Here is a 23,958-nt window from a genome sequence, read left to right as displayed (position 1 = left end):
ATGTATATATTTCATTGCTGTTACATATTTTGCATACATGAAAATGCATAATATAAAAGTGGGACATTTTTACCAAGAAAAACGCTTAAATTGCTTGTTTTTTTTGTTCAATTGTGGCAATAAGGAATCCCACAAACAGGTTATAGTTTTCTCTTGTTAAAGCATACTATAGTAGACATTGTTATGTAACATGAAGCTTTTCCCTGTTGCGTAACAACCGTGTCCCCGCCCTCCAACCCCCCCTTTCAATCCTCCGCGCAGGCGCAGTGTCAGCGCCGCCATTGAGGGACCCACGATCAGGAGCAAAGGGTCGGAGGCTCTCCAACAAATATATCCAGCTTTCATTCGCGTCTTCGACTTCACTTATAATTTTTTGTTACCCGAATAGTTTTGTTTTTTTCTCGTGAGTGTGTTTGCTTGACACGCGTTTACATTTGACTGCGGAGGGTTGAGATATATTTTTAATCATTTTCTAGAAATAACGGGGGGGTGGAGAACCCGAACCAGCAGCTATAACGAGGCTATAGCGAGCTAGCTTACGTTAGCTAGCGACCTGGCTAGCTGCACTCGAACTGAGCTTCGCTCGGCGGTGGGGTGGGGGGGCCGTTTGCCTTACATTATCGTTTGATGGATCCGAGAATTGCCTGGTTTCAGCCAGAACAACTTGGACCCGCTAACAACCTGTGGATGCAGATTTGGGAGACGACACAAGGGCTTGGGTACCTTTATGTAAATAACTGCTACACCGCTGGACCTCAGAACACTTCGAGCTCGAAAACGACCGTGAACGGGTGGTCGGGAGGCGCACTATCTGGCAGAAACGGTACGCTCGACTCCAACACCGCCGCTGGGGAAGTCAGGACTCAGGTGATGTCTGTCTCTACGGGGAACGGAGAAGTAACTGAACAGCGGGACTTTATACCTCTGGACTCCAAAAGCAATCACAACAACCGAGCCGTAGACAGGGGCGGTGTCGGTGAAGGAGGGCAGCAGCAGCAGGGCTGTGGGGTCACAGTGTTGTGGAGGGGCCACGCGGACGGACATCCCAACAAAAGAAAAAGGGAAAATAAAGCTAGCACATTCGGATTTAATTCCAGTTTATTGAATAATTTCAACTCGGGAGGACATGACGCTTACACTGGCACGCCATGGAAGATCAGAAACTACGCGGACACTGTCGTAGGGTAAGTTTAAATCACATTCGCCCTATTTTTTTTTACTGTGATCACACACACCTACTGGTCCTCAGTGTGTGTGAGACTGTGGGCGTTTACTACTGCTATACTCATCTATTTTCCACTCCTCTTGCTTCAGGCTTACAGCAAACATTTATTTTGTATTAGATTGACACCATGACTTTTTTTGTTCTTGATACTTGATTAATTCTCAGAGCAGGGCTATTTAAACTCACTAAACTGTTGTTTCTAAACTTTTTGAGTTCTGAACTTAATTAGCAGCCATTCTACTTTTATATTTCACAATATATTCATCTCCATTATTGCAAATGAGTTAAAACAACAGAGAGCCAAAAAAACAGAATAATTACTCATAAATTCAGGAAAAAAACATTATTTTGAATTACAAGATGATCAAAAATGGGCTTGTTGGAATGTAAATCATATTTTCCTCCTGCTATTCCATATTTTATTGTCAGATAGTTGGCGTTTCAAATGGTTTTAATTAAATTCAAGGCGGATTCATGTTCACAGAATGTTGTTTACACATTAAACTACATCGAAGACGACCATTAACACTGAAAGCTAAATAAACATTTTCAGACCTTTCTGTTGCATGGCTTGTCTGATTATTTGGAAGCAGAGGTAAATAATCTGTATTTTCCCATCCCTGCTTGTAAGAGATAATAACCTAATGAGTTAAGATCCTTCAGGAGGATGTGACTAAATCACTGAAACATTTTCAACATCAGCAGTTGCAGCTGCTGCTTTTTAGACCATTTGCAGCCACATTTCAAGCCTACATGTGCTGATTGTTCGCCTTTAAAGAATGTTTAATTCATCGCCAGCTTTTTTCCCCCCATGAATTGACCTTCATGACCTCAAAAGACATTGCCTTAGCGACTGACCTTAAATGTGATAACAGTTCAAATCTCCTTAAGGTTGAATATTAATTAGAAAAGCAACAAATTAGTATAAAGACGAGTACACATGTAGCTGTAAAGTATCAACACAATAGTCAATGATACACAAATATAGTTTCTTAGTGTCTTGTTGCCCTGAATCAAAGATGCTTTCTTTGTCTGGGTCTGTCAATTAATTTCTGGCATTAAATGGCTTTTCATTACAGACTAATGACACATTTTGTTGGGGAAAAACACATTTCTATATTGGGTGCAGCTTTCAGACGCAACATTTGGTTAAATTTGAAAGAAAAAGCTGTCTATGTTGACTAGCTACTAATCAGCAGGGACCTTAAAGTCATAAACTGGAATTGAGGTTTTACAGGTGGACTTCCTATTATTCTCTGTAAAGGGAAGATTTGTCCTCCACCTCCCTTTCTATTGACACGTGTGTGGACATGTAGAACACTTGAGTGTGAAGTTCAGTCTTCGGCTGATTCTCATTTATAGTAATATGGGAGCTCTGTATTTGCACAAGGACATTCCTTTGTGATAAGCTCTGCTAATACCAGAACATGAAGCTCAGAGCTCAGATCAAGCTCGTGGCCTTCTGTTTAACAGCATTGTGGTAAATTACCAGAATGTCAAAATAGCAGCAGACGTGAGGGCATTGCATTACTATTCTAAAACATAAACACATAGTTCTAAATTTACGCAATGAAGTGTGTGTGCCAAGTTTGGAAAATCAAAATTCTGACCATTTTACTTCTTATACACTGCAAGAACACAAAACCAAAGTGGGTTCAACAGAGATGTTGGGTAGTTTTATCAACATTCAAGAATTTGTGATTATTTTTGTGTCGTCAATTTAATTGGCTACAGCAATGTTTATAAACCTTGAGCCTAAGAGTTAAAAAGTGAAATATTGTGTGATTAAACCTTAGATTTCTAATTTCTGGATGCAATTTATATTCCACAATTTGTTCTCATTGCTATATTTTCTTTGTGCGCACACATAAAAGTGGTTGTTGCTTGCGGTATCTGCAAAAATCAAGCAAGGCTGTGAGACATAGTTAAATGCATTTTTCCATGGGACAGTTTGTACTCTATATTTGGCTATGTGGGTTGGCTAGGGATGCAGAGAAAAGCAGCCGAGTTTATGATGGCAATGGATCAGTGTTTACATGCTCCACACAGTCCCACTTCCACTAAATAAAGCCAACCCTCTTGAGAGACGACTACTAGTGCCTTTTTCCTGTCCAATGATACTGTGAGTTTAAAGGGACCGTTTTCCTCGAATTTTCTTGCACAGCTTTTTAGGTTCTACTTACACTTAATATGGACACAGGCAGTTTGTGTAGCCTGGGAATGCTGTGACCCTTTTTTCTGTCTGAGTGAACAGTTTTGTTTAGAATGCCTCATTATCTGTTCCACTAGTTTTATAACGAGGAAGTTGATTAGTACAGAGTAAACTTTTCAGATAGTCCTTCAGAGAACCATAAAGATTTTTAAAATCAGCTATTTGTAATTCTAGGCTGTCGACATTTTAAGAGACCAATGCAAAAATATTGTGTCTATAATGTGTCTTTCCATGCAAATTACTTTGGATTTGTTGTTGTAATCTTCTAAATATTTTCTACATAATTACTTTTCATCCAAACTAGGGCTGCAGGATATCAGAAAAATGTTATGCGATATTAGTCATTAATATCACAATGATGATATGACTTGCGATACATGAACATCATGTAGCAAAACAACTAATATATAATTTCCATTTCATCTGTTTTATTTAAAATGAAATTCAACAGAGCTTAAATTATACTCCATGTCTACATAAGAGGCAAGTATCTAAAATAAAACAGATCCATCCTATTGGTCAAATGTGACAAAGGCTGAGTTTATTTAATGATTTTATCTTGTGCTGTATAATGATGGTTAGTAGCTATTCAGACCTAAGATATAACAAAAAAATATATATATATTTTTGTCTTGCGATGTTTAAAATTTTTAAAGGACTACAATGGCTTCACTGGCATTTTCCTGTTTGGGACAGGAAGTCTTTTATTTTGTAATAAAGCTTCTGTCAAAAGTAAAAAATGACAATGAGAAAATGCCAGTTTCTCTTAATATTTAAGTATTTATTCATGCCAAAAAATAAATATAATTCATATTTATTATAAAAAACAACAATGGAATGATGCAAAGTAGGGTCAAGTTTTCCTAAAAGGGTTAAAAAAAAGGTTCCGCCGCTTCTATTAGGTTTTGATCAGTACTAAAAAGGCCTGAATGGCTCTTCTACAGACAAGGGTTGCAGACTCTGGCTTAGAGGAAAGAAATTAGTTGTTCAAATCCATGTAAACACATGTTGACAATCTAAACAACAAGCATGACCAACCCACTATTTTGGAATGACAGTCTTGCCCAAAATTCATCTTTTTTATTTAATATGCTAATACATCAAAATTATTTATAAAGCCTTAATAAACTACAACATGAACAAACATCTAAATTACCAAGTTTGGTATTGTAGTTTGTCTATTATATTATTTAAATAGCTGTCATGGGCTAAAAGATCCACATAAGAAGCTCTCTTGATGTTTTTCATTCACTTTCATACACTTTTAGTGAATTTCCTTTACAGCAAAACTGTGAGCCTCAGTTGTCCAAAGAGCCTCTTTCTCTCAAAGATGACAATTTCCTGAGGTCTTCAAGACCTATCCCGATATGCTTTGGTTGACATACCACAGGATTACAGAGCTTCACTTCTCTGAGCTTCAACTGTGTTTTAGGGGTGGGGAAAGTGTTCTGTTTCAATTTCTCAGTCGCAAACCTGTTTGAATCGAACTGCGTTATGTGAACAGTAAATTCTGTAAATAAAGTATAACTGATAGACTTTGAGTTTTTATTAGTAGTAAAATTATTGAAAGTTTTATTTCAAAGTATCACCTTTGTTGTTAAAGTTTTTTTAAATTAGTCACAGTTTCTTCTGAGCTGAACTCGGTTCATAAATCACTGTGATTAGAGCGTTGTAATGGCAGCTGCTGGTGGTAATAAAACTGTCATTTTAATTCCTTTTAGACACGGCGCAATAAATCTCACACTTTACTCGTTACTCTTTGTTTTTGAAGTTTGTAAGTCATTTAAACAGATAACCTTATTTGGAAATTCAGTGTAGGAAATGCATATTGTGACTGACTGTTTTTAGAAGAACTAAAAGGCCCTCCAATGGCAGACAGGCAGAAGCATTGTGACTGGAACTTCCACAATTAGAGCTATGGTCCATTCCACCTACAATGACTGACGTCTGTGTTACACTGCCTTTTACATTTACTGACTGGCTGTCAGTAAGTGGTGAAAAGATGGAAGGGCCTTCAAGTCACCCATTTATCCCTTGTGTTATCCTAGGCATGTTTACTTTAAAAGTGGGGTCATCTGAGCCCCATACGATAGCAGAATGTGTTCCATTGTAGGTGAAGTTAAACCTTTCCAAACTGCACAGTTCTTCATAAATCCGTCTTCAATTAAGCCTATTTTGTTGCATACAAACTAATCTTTTTAATGTTTTTTCAGTTTCATTTATCTGAGACGTACTGGTGTTTATCACTGAAAAGCATGTCATGTCTTTCGTCGCAGTTTGAATGCATTTCTGTGAAGACTCCTTAAAATTGTGTCAAGGAAAGAGGAAGCATTACCTAGTGAGAGACAGTCATTTACACTTGATGAACTTTCCACTAAGAATTTGTGAAATTCTTGATTAGGTTACAAAATTAAACATAACGAAACACCAAGCATTACCTAATAGTTTAAAGATAAAATTTATATTCAACTATTGCAGAAAAAACGGCAAAAGGAAAAATTGAACACATCCTCTAATGTAGTATTAACACATTCAGGCACATTGTGCTTTTTTTACTTGTTTTTTATCACCTCATATAATCCCACTGCTCTGGGAAACGGGCGATTCTATTTTTGATACAGGATTTCAGACACATTTTACGTTCTTTAAAAGCAACATTAGAAATAACAGAAAAATGCAAACAGGAATTTTTAAAATTCTTTTGTATTTTTTGCACTTTGACGTTTTTTGGACTCATCTAAAAAATACATCATCGATCGGTAAATAATTTCTCTCAAAAGCTTAATATTTAAATAATGTTTTCCTATGTTTGTTTAAAGTGGGAAGTGACAACAGTTTCACAAATTGTTGGGTGAAAAAAAAGTAACCTGCATTAATAGGCGATAGCTGACTGCTTTGAGCTGCATGATTTTAATAAATAAAATCCTTTAAGAATCCCCAAAAGTTTCTCTTAGTGGTGTTGAGCCAATTTCAGAGTTAAGCAACAACGTTTAAGCTTGCATAATTCATGTATGACAAACTTTGTCACAAGTTGTCAATAGTGTGTGCATTTCAGAGTAACAAGAGCCGTTTGGTCATATTGGCCAACAATTGGGACCCCATTTTGCTAATGAAACATTAATGAATCTGTCATCTGTGAAATGTTGACACCTCCACGTCTTTTGTGGTTGTCTTGAATTTCAAAAAAAGCCAGGCGTGATGTGGCTTGTTTGCCTCCTGGCAACCATGTCAGCTGGCAAAGCTGTTTGTGTGAAGTTCGAAATGTCCCGAAAATGCAGCAGCACAGACCAAAATGCTTCAAAAACATTCAGCACTTTGTGCTAATAAATAAAAAAAATAGTTTCTATTAAATATTTTCTAGTTTGATCTTTTTCTCTATGCTACATTGCAATTTATTTTTGAATTTAGCAATTTTTTTTAAAGATTTATGGTACATAAACGTTACTAATAATACATTTAGTCAGACGGATGGTATGATTTATTTGGGCGTTATGGTGTCAAAACATCTTCACTTCCATTAAGTGTCGTCGGGTTTGATATGATCTTTGCCTGCTTTCATTGTTGCTGCCTAACTTGACAGATAGCTTTCATTTGCAACAAGTCATTTTAGCACCACACCCTTTTCTCTGTGTTTTTAAGCTTTCCCTGTACTGTGCACTTTGAACTAAATCACTTTGTTTAGATTGTAGGTTTTTAACATTAACCTGAACAGTTTTTCTTTTCTTTTGCTATTAAATCCCTTAAATAATTCTGTCATAAAGAACAAACGAGGTTTAAAAATTTCATTTTATGATCCATTTCTATCTTCTTTCTATTTTATATGAATCATCAGATTATCAAATTATCATTTGACACGACATTATGTAAGATGGCAAGGCTGAGTTACTTCTGAGTCTTTCCTGAGGCAAATTAATATACATACTATCAGGTGAAGAGTTGTACCTCTGCGTAACTCACCGGCACATGACTCTGGCATTTGTGGAACTACACATTTCCAAACTATTACATCACTTTGCTTTGATATTGTGGGGTTGCCTGATAAGCCTTGCTAAAGGTCCATGTGCTTTCATGGCACGCTGCAAATACGAGAGGCAATTCGATCCATAATGGTGGCGTACGAGTTTGCTTTAGCAGCCTGTTTGCTGTGAAATGAAACTTACTGAGCCGGGAGCTCCCTCTTCCTCTCCCTGACAGAAAATCACATTCCTCACTCACTGTGGCAGCTTGTAACATGCATGCCTTCAACCTCACACCATTTTCTCACACAATCCATTTGTGTAAGCGTTCCATAATATCAGCGCTCTAATTTCACAAGCCTGTACACATGGCGTGTAATTTTAACGACTAGATGTAAATGTGGGTCTTTTACTGCGGCAAATTGTTGCCCAGCTCTACAGGGATGTTGTACTAAAATGTAAATATATTGTAAACAAGTATACATACAAATGCAGGGAGATGGACTGAGTATTTTATGGAGATAAATTGTCTCTGTATTTTTGAGCTTGACTCTTAAAGTACTCCATAAATCATTGTTTAAAAGAAAATATTTAATCTAAAAAGACATGTTTGCTGTTGTGCAGTTTGGTCTTCAGTAGCTTGAGATGTAATAGAAATTATTTTCTGTTTCTATGGAAAAACATACAGCAAGCTGTAAGTTTCTTTTTCAAAAACTTTTGGTCATGTTTTCCAGTGTTTACCCTTGATTTCTGGTTGTCTCTTTTTATGGATACACTAGTACTTCCAGTTGTTTTTACTAAAGTCTGTCAGGTCATTTACAACAAGCTGACCTGCAACGCATGAAGTCTTCTGGAATAATAGGTTACCGTGTTGGACTGCTAGCGACAGCACGGGAAACAAGAGCAAGAGCTGTGGGCAGAGTGTAGCTGTAGAGTTTCTTTTCATCAGAAACATAACTTGTGTTGTTTTAGGGCTTTGGAGAAAGGAGGCATGTGATTTAAATTCAGATCTGTTGTACAGGGAAAGAGGCAAAAGATTATTTGATCACAAAGGACATTTTTTGAAACAATTGTTTATCTGAGGGTGTCAGTTTTGTATTTGATATACAGGTTAGGTTACACATGAATAAAAGATCACTGGTTGACTTTCTTTACACAGTCCCTTTTCTTTCAGCTTTAGGGAAGGGTGTGTCCTGCAAGTTTTGGCTGGCATTTGAACTTTTCCACTAATGATGTTTAACTCAACTTGTGCTGGCTTTTAGAAGTTACATATGTAAGCATGTAGGTATGTACTGACGTATGCACGTTTTGCATTTGATTAAAAAAAAGAATTTGGTCTGTTTCCATATTCTTTTAAGCAAATCCTCACCTGGGGAATGTTTTGGGATGACACATATAATAAAGTGAAACCTGCAGAATACACACAATTTTTATTACACTAATTTAGAGAATTTCCAGTTAAAGATATCCAGTCAAAAGTAAACGAAGCACACTGCTCTTTGAAGTGCCAGTCAACCGCAGAGCCCAGACCCTATGTTTAGTTTGATATGTTGTTTTAATTTTATTTTAATCACAGGGAAGTATTTTTTTCTCTTTTGCATGGTTTCGATCCTGCAGTTTTTGTGTTTTCCCCTCACAAACTTGTCCTAAAGTCTGTGCACAGTAGTCAGGTTGGTGAGAAGGTCAGCACGTGGGCAGAGCGACCTGTACCAAGGACAGATGTGGTACTAAGAAAACTCCTGCTGTGTCAGTGTTTAAGATTATCTGAATCATGGCAGAGATTTCTATGTTTGTTTTTCAATGGTATTTCTCATGTGTATTCCTATAAATATATATTTTTAGAATCTTCCAGTTGTCGTGATGTCTACGCTTTTGTCTGGACAATCTGTTTATTTCCTGGAAATTCCTTAATTATTAACACTAAACTAAACTTTCTGTCTGTCAGTTGAGGTATTGTTTACTGCCTTTTTTTTAACTTGTAGAAATCTTACAAAAGGACTTATCAAGAGTCTTTATATACACATATGTACATCCCACTCCAATCATTCTTTGATCTATTGTAAAAGCGTTCCCAGTGGTCTTTTATTTGTGAATATGCAGTTTTTAAAAATGTCATTTTTAGAACATATTTTCTGCAGAGGCAGGAGATCATCAGAAATTCGCTTCTGAGTTTTGGGCAGCACTGTCAGCGCACAGTAAACCTGCACTGATATCCCATCAACCCTTTTTATACATGCCCTCCCGCTAGCTTACACCCACCCCAACCCCAAGCTAACATTACCTGGACAACAAAAATGGCGAGTAAATCGTAGTGGAGCAGAGCAGGGAGCCAGTGACCTGCTGATTGTTATTTGTACATTGAAACTGCAAGCTCTTGATTGATTCACCACAATTTGAATAATGAAATACTCAGAAAAATAGTTTTAATCTTAATTTTTCTTTATATGTATATTCTCCATCATTAAAAAATGCTACAAGAACACGTTAAAAAATCAAAAAACACCATTTTTATTGGAGTGGGTCATTAAATGCAAGCAGTCATCAGCTAAGTTTGTAATTCAGTCTTGTTTCATTGATCAACAGATGTCCAATCACACTATTTTTGAGTAATTCGATATATAAATATAATTCCTAATGGATGCTCTGAAAATACCTTTGAGCAAAAAAACAAAAAACACATTACTCAAAAAAAAAAACATCAGGATTCCCTGAACACCAGGCCAGCTCCTCTGAAATGTAACTGATTTAAATTGAATTATATCTGAATACTCCATTATGATTTCCTGATTCTTGTGTTTGATAGATCGCTTGAATCTGTCTGTCTGTTTTCCTTTCTTATCTCTGTAAATCTGACTGAAGAAATGAAGAGGGTTTGTTTTTGTGTCAGAACCTGGGAATGTGCTGGTGTTTTTTTATTTTTTTTATGTACACACACCGTCTGTGTCACTGCACTTTGTTTCTTTGCTTCACAGGTTACATGAGGAGATCAAGGATTTCTATGACTACATTTCCCCACGGCCAGAGGAAGAGAAGATGAGACTGGAGGTGGTGGATAGAATCAAAGGAGTGATCCACGATCTATGGCCCAGCGCTGAGGTACACTTGTGGCTCTTGTGTATGCTTCTGATCATTAGCCCAAGCGTCTTTACCTGCTCTGTGAATTCATAGAGCAGTGACGCTTCTTTGTAAATGATTAGCATTAATTACATTGAGGAGGCTGTACAGTGATAGTTGACGGAGGAGTCATTATATAAGGTCAATGGCAGCAAACGTCAGCCTTTCATTAAGCAATCTCTTGTTCTTCATCTCCCTGCTGCCACTGCACTCTGGTCATTTTATTAGCTCCAATTCAGACTACTTTGATCTGTTTTATAGAGCAACTTCTTCAAAAACTACAAATATAATACTGTAGGACTGTAGAAATCGTCCAATTAGCTCAGGGCCCAAAATGTCCTTCAAACCACTTCATGAAAGTTTGACAGGTCAGACGTTTATTTTAAAAGAGTCTGTCAAAGTGTATGTATACAACAACAGTGTGTCAATGAACACAATTCCAACAGTTTACCGTGCTGACACAAATACTATCAGGACAGTTCATTCACAAAGCTCTACAATTAGCTTAGCTCTGGACTTGGCTTAAAACAAGAGTTATTACTACACTGTGATGCCGGATGTGGAGAAGAGGTTTTAGACCGTAAAGTAAGGCTTTAGGCTTAAGTCTATTTGTGTGCTGTTGTGTAGGAGGTTAAAGGGGACAGTAATGGATAATTTTAGCCCTGTCAGTAGTGGAGATCAATGGATAAAGAAGAGTTTAGTTGTAAACAAGCTGCCAGGTTTAATTATTGTATCAGTGTACCATGAAACAAATAACATTATACAACAGAACCAGCTTTAGAATGGTCGGTTTCCTCCTAATGTAGGAAGCTTGAATGTTGAAAATTATAACTTTTCCTATAATAATATATGGGTCAAAATTTTGAATTGAATTGTCTTTTGTTTTGAATAAACACGTTTTTTTTTCTAATTGAGAATTAAATTATTAATTCACTAAGTTTCCTCCTAGTAGTTTTATCTTTGAGCTGGAACATTTTGACACTCGATCTTTTCGTGGTTAACTTGATCTCCATGATGGGTCATCGTTTATTTAGTTGAATAAAAGTTTGTTTCTTTGATACCAAATGTTTTATATTTGATGTTTTGAACTGTGATTCAACAGTTTTAACGCAATTTAAAGTTTTACATATGATATTACTTTATTTACCATAATTGTGTTTCTATTAAAGGCAAAAAGTTACATTTTCTTTTTATTTACATTGTTGCTTAGCATTTTTCATCTCTAAAATTTGCTTATATAGTCATATTGGAAGTTTGGAGGAGGTTAAAAAAAATGGATGAAAACTAAATGCTGTCAGTCTGATAACTGTGATCTTTCTCTAACTTCAGGTTCAGGTGTTTGGGAGTTTCAGCACTGGCCTTTATCTGCCAACAAGGTAAACTGTGAATTTCTAAATTGTTCTGTATATTTAAAACCAACAATATTCTCGCTTACCTTTGAAATGATCAAGTGTGGTTGCATGTCGTCTTGTTTGAGCCTAAAACATGTAGGCTGTGTCTGAATTCCCAACCTGATCCCTAAATACCAAAAAACTATACAGCGCCCTGGATTTTAAAGGCAATTCGGACACCATGCTCACTACTTTTCTTTTGTTTTTTGTTTTTTAAACGCCGGATATGACGTCACCGAATTCAAGAAGTCAAAATCGAATATCTAGTAAGCATCAATGCACGTTAGTTTTTCCACAAAGACTTCTGGGAAATTTCTAGTGCACTAGATTTTGGAATTAGAAGGTTCGGACAGCACTAGAAAATGATAAACACACTATATAGTGGTGGGGAGTTGGACATAACCGTAGAGTGAGGCAGACCGAGGGGGAAAACGTGGCTTTATTTAATTTACTTTAGTTATTTTACCGTTAATTTGTTTATTAAAAAGATTATATAGAAAATGTAAAATTATGAAAATCCCATGTTTAATTTGCTAATGGGCTAGTATCAATAAAGAAAAATGTTTCTGTTTGCGTTTATCAATCCTCTTGTAACTTAATAAAACAATATTAAACTTAGTACAACATGTTTGATACTCTGATGTAAACAAAAGCAAACGTTTGCAGAAGGGATGCAACGATTCACTCTCCCCACAATTTGTTTCAATCTTGTAACAAGGTTCGATTTTACACCCAGACTTGTGGCATCCCTTGTTTACTGCATTAGTCACAACGTTAAAGAAAAAAATTAACTGCGTTTAGCCTCTTATTTTGTATGTTTTAGACAATGAACATTGTAGTTAAGTAGTGTTCTTGGTAAACTTGGTCAGCTATAATGAGATTAGGGTCCCTATCCACTTAAAAGTCTAACTGTAGCTTGACTAAAGACACGCTGGAACAGTTGTGGTACTTAGAATGAGCAGTGGATAGGACTCATTCTACACAATAGGTGTAAAATACCAGAGTCCATAAATGGAATTAAGCACACAAGCAATGAGAATCCCATCCATTTTCATAACTAAACACCATGCACTGCCTCTGCATTGCGTCCTTTGACTAAACTTTGTACCTCACCGGTGCTGGTGACTGGACAGCTCCTGAACAGCTACACTTTATTACACAGATGTGTTTAAAGTTGCAGCAAAGACACTGCGATGTGCCATGACTCCTGCTGGGCCCTACAAACATGTTCAGAGGCCCCAAAAAGTGAAACAGTATTTGTTTTCACCTCATTTGATGGTATTGTTAGAGCTGTAAAAACAAGGATAGAGAAGGAACTGTGGTGCAGCAGCATCTTAAAAAATCGATGTGATTTGGATAGTTAATGATATGAAAATGGACTTCACAGCTGCAGACTTGAGAGAATCAAACTGAGTTTGATCCCACTTGTACTATATGCGGTTTAGGATCTCGTTTGATAAAGATGTTGACAGCTCTGTTGAGGTTGTCGCCTCCAGGTCAGCAGGCCCTGTCAGAAGGTAACGTGTCAGCATGGAAGGGAAAAGACAATCTAACATCTCATCATTTCCACTTTCATTTGCAGTACCATGAATGTTTGGTTTCAGTGTGCGCACACTGAGCGGATGTTAGTTTGATTTCAATCTTAAGTGTAGCTGGAGGAGAATGTTGATGAGGAGTCTCCTGTAGAACTCTTGCTACCATTCTGGCAGCCTGCTGCAGACGTGTGCTGGTGTGCTGCTCGTCATATAGACGTGTTTACTAGTGTAGTCAAAACTACACTGCAAGCTACACATTTCCACAACATAAAGTTGTCATAAATAAAGGTGCCACATTGTGCCAAGATATATTTATGCTAAACACAGTACTTGAAAGAAGCACTTTTCATATCCTTTATGCCAAATAAAATTCTCGAAGCGGTTAAAGTTCAAAAAATCATTTATTAAACTTGAACTTTCAAAGTCTTCCACTGTTATTTCAAATGCAAAATGTTTTATATATTTTGCCTTACAAATGATTTTAAATTTAAGCTAAATTACTAGGTGGCTGTGTGGTGTTTTTTATTAGAAAAAACGTAATTTTCATTTTTCTTTACTCCTCAGCGACATTGACCTGGTAGTTTTTGGCAAGTGGGAGAAACTCCCGCTTTGGACGTTGGAAGAGGCTCTTCGGAAGAGAAACGTTGCAGATAAGAACTCCATAAAGGTCTTGGATAAAGCAACGGTAAAACTCATCTCAAGAATCCTGTTTGTTTCTTTTGTGTTTGTTTTCTATTGTTTTTAATCTCAAGTTTGGTTTCTTATAAACAATTTCATCAAGTTACTGAGTGGCAGAAAGTTGAGTAATTTCCCTGAAAGGAGTCACAAACTCCTGTGTTTTTTTTCAAGTGATATAAACCTCAGAATTGAATAGTCAATAATTGACTAAAAAGGCTTAAGTGTTTTTTTTATAGTGTTGCAATTTTGTTTAATCATACTTTCTAAGAGTCATTTAAAGGTAATTTTAAGTTGCATTTTAGACACAAAAAGGTCTCTGACGTGAAAGTATTACCCGTTGAAAACACTAGTTATAAAGTTTACTTTGATTGTTCAATTGCCAGAGTCATTGACTCTGCACTAATTCTGTTTTGTTTTTAGGTTCCCATCATTAAACTGACTGACTCTGTCACTGAAGTCAAAGTGGACATCAGCTTCAACGTGGAAAGTGGCGTTAAAGCTGCTCGGCTCATAAAGGAATTCAAAGAGGTGAAGAAGAAACTTTAATGCACACTTTAATATACCAGGAATTTAGCCAAGCCATTGATATTGTCAGTATTTTTTTTTTTTTTTGACTCCTTGTAATCTGCCCTCATTGCAGAAGTACCCTGTGTTGCCTTACCTGGTTCTGGTGCTGAAGCAGTTTCTTCTACAAAGAGACCTCAATGAGGTTTTTACCGGGGGCATCGGCTCCTACAGTCTCTTTCTCATGGCTGTTAGCTTCCTGCAGGTTAGTTGTGCATATAATGCTTGGTACCCGATGACACGGTTGATACCGTGTCATCATCACAAACTACTCCACGTTAGTCTGTTACACGACCAACTGAACATGTACCCCGAAACAAGATTTTCTGTGTTTTGAGATACGGGTAGTTTGTTTCTTTCTGACTAAAAGACCATTAACACTCAATTAAAAACAAAACGTCAGAATTTGGAAGCAAATGATCACTCAGGGCTTAAAAATCCCTCGCGTGAAGTTTAACCCAGTCTCTTTGTTGCAGCTTCACTACAGGGAGGACGTGTGCAGTCCTAACATCAACATTGGCGTGCTGCTGATTGAATTCTTCGAACTGTACGGTCGCCACTTCAACTACCTGAAAACGGGCATCCGGATAAAAGACGGCGGCTCTTATGTGGCCAAAGACGAGGTCCAGAAGAACATGATGGATGGATACAGGCCTTCTATGCTCTACATTGAGGACCCTCTGCAACCAGGTGATACTCTTAACAACAAATACACAAACATGTTTGAATTAAATGATCCGAAGGTGAAAGCAGCATGTTTGTTGTTGCTTTGTGCCACGCAGACAACGACGTTGGCAGGAGCTCATACGGTGCCATGCAGGTGAAGCAGGCGTTCGACTACGCCTTTGTGGTGCTCCACCATGCTGTCTCACAGATTGCCAAGTACTATCCCAACAATGAAAGTGAGAGGTGAGGAGTGAGAACACACTTTCATTCATCACAGAAGAAGTTTATGGTGTTTTTGGTTGCAACTCACTAGCTTTGTGTACATATGCAAAATATCTTAAGTCTGATCAAATATCAGATTAGAATTGAACTGTGTATATGGGCTCTAAAAACGTCTACCCATTATATTAAACTTTTACATCCGTCAAACGTTCAGGTGGAATGAATTGATTTGACATGCACAGACCCTTTAAAAAGGCCATATCATGATTTTCTAAGTCTTTCAGAGTAAACTATATTCATCTAAATGATCATGTATTACCTTTAGAACACTTAAAAAAAATATTTATTGAATTGTAATGGCTAATGTGTTCATTTTGCAGTGAAATTCAGTAAAAACAAAATGCAGACAACACCACCAGATGAACATTTCTGGATTTATTGAAATGATGACATAATCTCCGTACCAAAAATTCCTCTTCGCTTTTATGTTGATCCATTTATCTTTCTGCCATTGCTCAATAATCCTCGTTTAAACCAGTTCTCACAATTCATTGCTCGCTTTTTCCTCCACGAAATAGTCCTGATATCCCCCATCTGCTTGCGCCATTCTCGGATACGTTTAGGATTCATCTCAACATGTCGTGCAGATTTCTCTCCAGCCCACACGCTCCTTTGCCATCCCACGAAGTTCGAACCAGAGGGTGGTGGTGGCACTCGCAAAGCAAGCTGATCACCGCGAGCTTGAGCTGCTAGCTTTGCGGTGAAAGTGTTGGTGTTAGCCTGGGGGCGGAGCTGACTCTTCCTATAGGGGCTGTCTCATGTTGTGACATCAGCACATGAGGACCCGCTCGTTTTCGTGGGTATGGGAGGGGCTGCTGTTGAGAGCCTAGTTTTTAGAGTCTTACTCAGAAATGCGTGAACTGATTAAAATACCGCTTTGGGGTTCTTTATAGTGAGGAGTGAACAGTAAAATACATGTAAAAGCTCAAAGTTGATTTTTTTTTTTCATTTAAAATTCCGGAAACAGTCGTGGAAGAAGCAAAGTTCTGTTGGAGAAAGCATGGCTGCTGTTAGCTTGTAGTAAGGTGATCTGAGCACGCTTTTATTATTATTATTAATTCTTTTTTGGTTTTTGAAAGTGACTGCAGATATTTTCTAAATCTATACAGTGAGTGCTGAACTCTTTTCTTGGCTGCATGGACCCATAGGAAGGGTTAGAGATGGACGCACTTAAAATACGTGTGGGCAGAGTAGCAATGTGCATATTGGCCGCACGTAAATACGTGCGAATAACATCAGCCTATTTACATGATTGGTAATACAAACTTAAACAGTTTCACAGGACTGCTCGCAGCTACATTTCCATACTCAAAAGCCGGATTCACACACTGTCTCAAAGCCGCTCCTCAGCTCCGAGACACGGTTTTCCCAGGAAACACTGTTCTTCGTTGCCAGGCAGTTCGCTTGCACAGAGCTGCTAGCCTGCGGAGGCGCTCTGCTCGGAGACGCGGTTCGTTTGCACGGAGCAGCCGACCAGTCCTGTTTGCTCTCCGAAACCTCATAATCCAGCGCAATCAGCACAAGTTCTTTACATTCACCACGATCAGATCAACAATTGACATAACTCGCCTGCATCGATTGGAAGGAGATTTTGATCCAAATGTCTACCGGGGTCAGAGTATTCCAACATTTTTACTCTGCAAAGGTGTTTATTCCAATTACTTGTGTCCATGTAAACACAGGTAATGTTAGTCGACCAAAATAAGTCGTGTTTATCTCAATTCTCCCGTTGTAGCATACTTGGTCGGATAATCCGGGTGACCAAGGAAGTGGATGAGTACAGGGAATGGATCCGAAATAAGTGGGGCAGCTCGTCGCAGATTGATCTGCCTCTCAACAGTAGGTTTATACATTTTTGAAACGTTTTCCTTTTTGCTACAGTAAATATATCAGCTGTTCTTATTGTTTTTTTATCTTCTCTCTGTAGAAAACGATGTCAAGTTGTTGAATCCCCAGCAGCTGGATGAATGCAACAACAACGTTCCAGACGACGAGGTGGTTGTTGTTCTGCCTCTAGCTCCTCGCAGCAAAACATTCTCCAACACCTCTTCTCCACCCGCCTCCCTACGTTCGTCTCCCTCCTCCTCCCCTCTGTCGCCGCCCTCCACGTCCCCGACTTCTACCTCCAGCGATGGGGTGAGTACCCTAAACTCAAGGTATGGTAATTGGGGTTTCATTTATAAGACAAACCTTTTTGTGAACGTTTTTCTCCAGGACTCTGACGGCACACCGTGTAAGACGGCCAAGCAACAGCCTGGTCGCGGCCCCGGCACTCTCAGAGAAAAGCCAGCTGTGGCCACCAACCACCGCACACAGAATCACTCTACCACCACTCCAGCCACAAGCAACAAAGGAGGAAAGGTGAATCCTGCTCCACAACAACACGCACTGGTGGTTTGATCTTCTTTCTGACCATTACAACCTCTTAATGTTTTGAACTTTTAGGCCCGGATGTCTCGTGCCCACCACAATAACGCTCACCAAGGGCAGCAGAACTCCAACACCAAAAACAACCCGAAGAACAAACCGGTTCACCAGGGCAACAGCAAGAAGAGGAAAAATGTACGAGACTCCACACAAGAGGATCTCTACAGATAGGGGTTACTTTGTTCAATAACTCCTCCATACCTTCTCCTTCTCCACCCGTTTTACTTCCCTCCCTCTGGATGTTATCGGTGAGGGCTCCGGCGACCCTTTTCAGGGTGACAAACGTTGCTTTCTTACTGAAGAGAAAACACCTTATTGGCAGTGGGAATCATTTTTTTGGACCTAAACTGTAATCAAGAGTGAAAACTCCATTGCTTCCCATTGGCTTCATTTATGGAGCACTTTTAATTCCCGCAGCCAGGCTCTTGCACCCCCTGCTGTTCAGGATGAGACCCAGCACCTGGAAAACTGACTGCTCCGGAGCAACACCTGGAACTGCAAAACCAGATCACCATTTTGATCTTCCCGCCCTAATAACAAAAAAAAGAAGAAAAACAAGGAAAAAAAGGAAAAAAAAATATTTTAATGTACAAAAAGGAAACAATGTCAAACACTTATACAATTTTTTTATGATGCTCACTTACAAATGCAATCAGTGAGAGTGGGAATTAAGTTATGCATGATATTTTTTCTGTCGAATTTCTCTGTGAATCTGTTTTATGTCGAGTTCCACAAAACATTTGTATAATGCTTACAGAAAATTGTTGCACAGACAAGAAAAAAAACTATTTCATAGGACCTTTTTACGACCTCAACAGATTGGAGTCCCTTAAACATGCACGTCTTATGACGGCTGCCGTTTGGACGAACCAGCAGCCGGTTCGGGTCCTCATTGCCAACAGAAATCATCAGCATTTATTTTTACTCCTGGTTCCTCTGATCGTGTTAACGGCTAGCTTCCATGAGGCAGAGCTCACAGTACCCACCCATATATAACAGAAATGAGCTTTGTACTCTTTAAGTAGCACAACCACATCAGTATAGAAGCTTGAAGGTTGAAACCTATTGGTGGTGATAATGATTTTATTAAAAAATCCTAAACTTGAAATGTGTTAGCAATTGGTCTGTGGGAAGATAATCTGTTTATTTAGGAATTTACCAACTGCAGAATCATTTGTATTTGTTAAATGTATTTATTTTTTTATTAATTACATGGACATAGTATGGATAAATGTATTATTAATATTGTATCTCATATCTTTGAGTCCTATATTTAAAATAGGATTATTTGGAGCTGGGGTGGGATAGGAAGATATATTCAGGTACAGGTTTAAAAAAAAAAAAGATCTTTTTATTCTTTCTACTAGATTTTTTTTTTCACTGACAGTTGAGTGACCAAGTTACCTTTGGAAATTTAAGAGACCATTTTATAAGCACGTGGAAACATTTTTCTTTACTATTAGGCTGGTCTACTTACTCAAAAAGGGATTTCTTGATAGTTTTGTTGTACCAATCTGAAAAAAAAAATGCTTCTCTCGTTGCAGTACCACTACTAACCGGTAGATGGAGCCCTGGTTCCATGTTTATACTGCATGTGGACGGTAAACTCACTGACTGTTATTATGCTCATTTATCCATTTAGTGGGTTTTTTTCCCTTTTTTTTTTGCACATAACCTGTTGAACTGATTAAATATTAGAGAGAGCAGCACACCAAAGCACAGTTAAATTTATTTCTCAAAAATTACCCGCAGTTCAAGTAGCCAGCAATAAGAAGCAAAATAACCGACATTTGAGTCCATTAAATCAGAAAAGTAAGAAATTTAAAACCCCACCCACATTCACCAGTGTTACAGTTGTGTTTGACGGATTAAAAATGGGTATATTGAGCCATGTCCACTTGTTTTCACCACAAGGCTTTGAATCCCAACTGTACTGATTGGAAATCCTCTGCAGCTATTCAAAATCATGCAATAAAAACATTACCATCTCTCTGCGCGTCCGGACCTGTCTCTGCTTTGGCTCTTCTTTGTGCTCCGACTTGTTTCGCTTCGTTTCTACGTCGCTGCGTGACGCAAGTACACACAGAAGTTGCAACAAAAAAAGAAAGAAAGAAAACGTGTTGAAATGACACGGAGGAGGCGCGCTCACGCGCAGTTCCGGAGCGCGCGCAGACGCTCGGAGAGGAGCTCCGGGACTGTAGAGCCGATTCCAGCTCCCGCCGCCAGCTCGTGTCGGTTTATTTACACCCGGAACGCCAACTTTAACCCGCAAGGTAAGATGCTCAGAGTTGGTTGATTCAAACAAAGAAAGGAGGGCGCGCGCGTCCGGAATAGTGTTTCCGTGCCGTTTTACGCACGGTTTAATGCAGTCCACAACGACTCGGTGAGCAGTTTGCCATCAAATGAAGGGACTTAACCAAACTTTTCTGCAATTTACATCCCATTTTCACCTGCGCTTTAACACCCAGAGGCCAAACTGGTGCAGGACTTGTTGAGACAGACAGCGAGGTGGTTCAGCTTCCGCTGAGTTTGAGGTTCAAATCTGAAAGTGCAGACTCTTATCCAAGTTGAGCGCCTCTTGGATGTCTTTGTTTCTGTTAGAATAAACCACAGGGAGGCAAAAATCGCAGGTGAAACCATTCAAGTTGCCTTTTTTTGCGGATTTGTTTCCCTTAGATGTTCTGGAATAAAATGTAAGATATGCATTTTTAATTTAAGTAGTTACTTAACCTATCTTTTCTTCTTAAAACATATCTGCGTAGGTTCTTATTTATCCAGGTTGTTTAATGTGAAGTGGATGGTTAAAATAATGATCACCTGGACTGAATGGTGCAGCATCTTTCCTGAAAAGGGAAAATATGAGTACTGCTGGAAAAGCTCAAGGAGTTTTAACCCTTAAGTGAGAACTTAGACAGCCACATGGACAACAATTTAAGCTAGATGAAGAAATTGAAGTAAAAAACTGAAAGTCCAGTTGGCTGAGTTAGTTGAGCACCTCTTTTATGTCTCTTTCCCTTAGAATAGATCACAGTGAGGAAATAATGGCAGATTAAACCATTCAAGTTGCTTTTTTGTTGTTGATTTTTCTACTAAATTGTCATCATAGAATTCTTATCCATGCAATTTCAGGTTATTTTTTTGTGAACTACTTAGTTTTTCCCATTTTTTTTTCTTAAAACATGCTTAGATTCCTATTCATTAATTTGCATAAATTGAAGTAGACTGTTTTTTTTTTAAAGCCCACTAATTCAATTTCTTCTTCTAACTTGAATTATTTTCTTCTTAAAAGCTGCCAAACTCTTCAGATCTTTACTTTATTCTCATGGGTTTGGAAGATTCAGGAAAGAGACTTGTTTTTATTCTAAACTATTTGACTTAATCTGACTTTTACTGAAGCTGTCCCAGCTTTTTAAGCATTAGAAATCACTAATAATCCTCAAAAAAAAGTATTGAACCCATGCAAGCAAGTTCCTGATGAAATGAGAGGTGAAGACGTGGCCGTGCATTGGATGAGATCCTGCACATTTTGCATGCCATCATGCCACAGTGGGTGTGGGGTCATGCATCTATTGTCCGCTTAAATGCATTTAGTGCGTGCATGCATTTAAGAGGTTACTCTTCCACAGGGAAAATAAAATGTATTTATATTTTTTAAAGTTATATATATATATATATATATTTGATGCTGTCAGAAAATGTCCACCAGCTTCAATTGTTTTTTTATGTTTGCAAAGATTAAAAACAGAAACCTGTAACCAAGGGTTTAAGTTGAGCACATATGGAGCTTTAATAATGTCCGATTCTGCATGAGCACGACAGACACTTCATACATGAGAGATATTGATGATTAAACCACAAATCCCTCAGTCGGTTTTTGCTACTAGAAAGTATTTTCTGTTTTACATCAGGAGTGTCAAACTCACTCAATCGCACAAGGCGCCAAAATCCAAAACACACATTAGGCTGCAGGCCGAACAGGATAAACATTTTTTGAACACACTAAAACTGCATTTTTAAAACTTTAAAAAAGTATTTTTTTTTAACATAATTATGACCTAAGTATATAGCATTACCTGCAATAATGCTAGTGTGAATGCTGTAAGCTGAATTTGGCCGGTGAAGATGGTAGTGCTGATAGCTGAAGATGCTGAAATTGATTGCTGAAATCGGTGAAGCTAATAGCTGAAAACGGTGAAGCTGATAGCTGAAAACACTGAAGCTGAAAGCTGAAATCGCTGAAGTTGATAGCTGAAATCGCTGAACCTGATAGCTGAAATCGTTGAAGCTAATAGCTGAAAATGGTAAAGCTGATAGCTGAAATCGCTGAAGCTGATAGCTGAAATCGGTGAAGTTCATGGCTGAAATCGCTGAGGCTGATAGCTGAAATCGCTGAAGTTGATAGCTGAAATCGCTGAAGCTGATAGCTGAAAACGGTGAAGCTGATAGCTGAAATCGGTGAAGCTGATAACTGAAATCGCTGAAGTTGATAGCTAAAATCGCTGAAGCTGATAGCTGAAATTGCTGAAGCTGATAACTGAAATCGCTGAAGCTGATAGCTGAAATTGCTGAAGCTGATAACTGAAATTGCTGAAGCTGATAACTGAAATCGCTGAAGTTGATAGCTGAAATCGCTGAAGTTGATTGCTGAAATTGCTTAAGCTGATAGCTGAAATCGCTGAAGCTGATAGCTGAAATTGCTGAAGCTGATAGCTGAAAACGGTGAAGCTGATAGGCAAAATATTAGCTAAATGCCAAATTCGCCAAAAAAATATATGTATAAAAAATAAGTTAGCCAAATCAGATTGCAAGTAGCTGAACAACTTTAAGCTTCAAAATAGCCTAAAAAACTTTTAAAAAGCAAAAATTAGCCAAAACAGCTAACAGAATGCCATTAAAAAATAAACTGTAACTTTTTAACATAATTATGAATAATAAAAAGGCAGGAATATTATCCCAGAATAAATCAACTTAAACCTTAAATAACCTTAAATAACTTTCAATATTTTACTGTCCATAAAAAAAGTATTTTCTTTGAAATTCTGCAAGTTAGAAATAAGCACAAAATAGCCATTAATAACAATAAAATAAAATGATCTGGAGGGCCAGATATAATTACCCGAAGGGCCGCATCCGCATCTGCCTTAAATTTGACATGTGTTTTACATTTAACATCAAAGCTGAATTAAAAAAGCAGCAATTTTTGTCTTTTTGCAAAAGATGCAACCACAACTCTTTTTATTCAGATCATCATATTGTTATAAAACAGACAGAAAAGCTCCCCTGCACCTGATCACACGATCATCTGCATTTATCGCTAGTTTCTGATGCAGTAATGATCCTCAGTTTGACATGAGGGGAACCTTGTTGGAATTGTGCGGACTATGATATTAATTTTACACTTTGGTGGATTCAAACAGGGACCATCTGTTGAGGATAACGCAGTCTAAACACGCACGCAGAGAAAAGCCTCTGAGAGCGTTCAGAGTGACGCCACAGTCTACTTTGCTCATTGTTGCTTCGTGAGAAGTCTTTTAATAACCGGTGGTGGAGTTGTTTTGTGTTTTCATTTTTTTTCCTTTGTAAGACCTTATGAGCTGGCCGTGTGGAAAAGCAGCTTCAGAGAGTTGAAGCTATTTCAGGGGAGTTTGTTGGTGAGTGTTTCAGGAGAGAACACCAAGAACGGTTGCAGAGCAATTAGTGTGAGGTGTTTTGCACTCATGATGTCATGTTTTTTTGGCTTTGTTTGTCTTAAAGGAAAATTCTCCAGAAGTCCTGACTTTTATTCAGTTGCAACTTTTGTTATATGAAACCATCAAGGATGTTGTTGCTTTTTTTCCCGTTGAACACCTGAGGTGTCGTCGGTGACGCTTAAGCACAACATTTTTAACGTACTGTAACTTTTCAACCA

At 38.1% G+C, this 23,958-nt stretch overlaps 2 protein-coding genes across 4 annotated transcripts in view; both read left to right on the top strand.

The window, feature by feature from the left end:
* The first annotated feature begins 259 nt into the window (after window positions 1–259).
* tent4b (terminal nucleotidyltransferase 4B) lies at window positions 260–20,040 on the top strand. The gene is made up of 12 exons (XM_024294939.2): window positions 260–1,184; window positions 10,366–10,489; window positions 11,837–11,883; window positions 13,998–14,118; window positions 14,532–14,639; window positions 14,752–14,880; window positions 15,152–15,365; window positions 15,458–15,584; window positions 17,359–17,462; window positions 17,551–17,759; window positions 17,838–17,984; window positions 18,069–20,040. The coding sequence occupies exons 1-12, from the start codon at window positions 628–630 to the stop codon at window positions 18,219–18,221; spliced, it is 2,040 nt and encodes a 679-aa protein (XP_024150707.1). The 5' UTR covers window positions 260–627; the 3' UTR covers window positions 18,222–20,040.
* A 137-nt stretch (window positions 20,041–20,177) lies between these two features.
* Window positions 20,178–23,958, top strand: part of adcy7 (adenylate cyclase 7) — a 67,074-nt gene continuing 63,293 nt past the window's right edge. For 2 of the 3 annotated variants that reach the window (XM_024294938.2, XM_024294935.2), the window contains exon 1: window positions 20,178–20,323. The gene's annotated coding sequence lies outside the window, so the exon portion shown is untranslated. Of the gene's footprint in view, window positions 20,324–20,358; window positions 20,434–23,958 lie in introns of those variants that run through there. The other variant, XM_024294937.2, reaches the window with a different exon arrangement.

Source organism: Oryzias melastigma, linkage group LG3 (assembly GCF_002922805.2).
Source record: "Oryzias melastigma strain HK-1 linkage group LG3, ASM292280v2, whole genome shotgun sequence".
In the NCBI taxonomy this organism is placed as follows: Eukaryota; Metazoa; Chordata; class Actinopteri; order Beloniformes; family Adrianichthyidae; genus Oryzias; species Oryzias melastigma.
Note: the sequence above shows the minus strand (reverse complement) of the source record. Positions and strands in the feature narration are given on the sequence as shown.

Excerpts from the sequence above, each read along its gene's own strand:
- tent4b (XM_024294939.2), top strand. The coding sequence starts at position 628 with ATGGATCCGAGAATTGCCTGGTTTCAGCCAGAACAACTTGGACCCGCT. Across the intron at positions 1,185-10,365 it reads TACGCGGACACTGTCGTAGG|GTTACATGAGGAGATCAAGG; the intron begins GTAAGTTTAAAT and ends TTTGCTTCACAG. Across the intron at positions 14,640-14,751 it reads TCATAAAGGAATTCAAAGAG|AAGTACCCTGTGTTGCCTTA; the intron begins GTGAAGAAGAAA and ends CCCTCATTGCAG.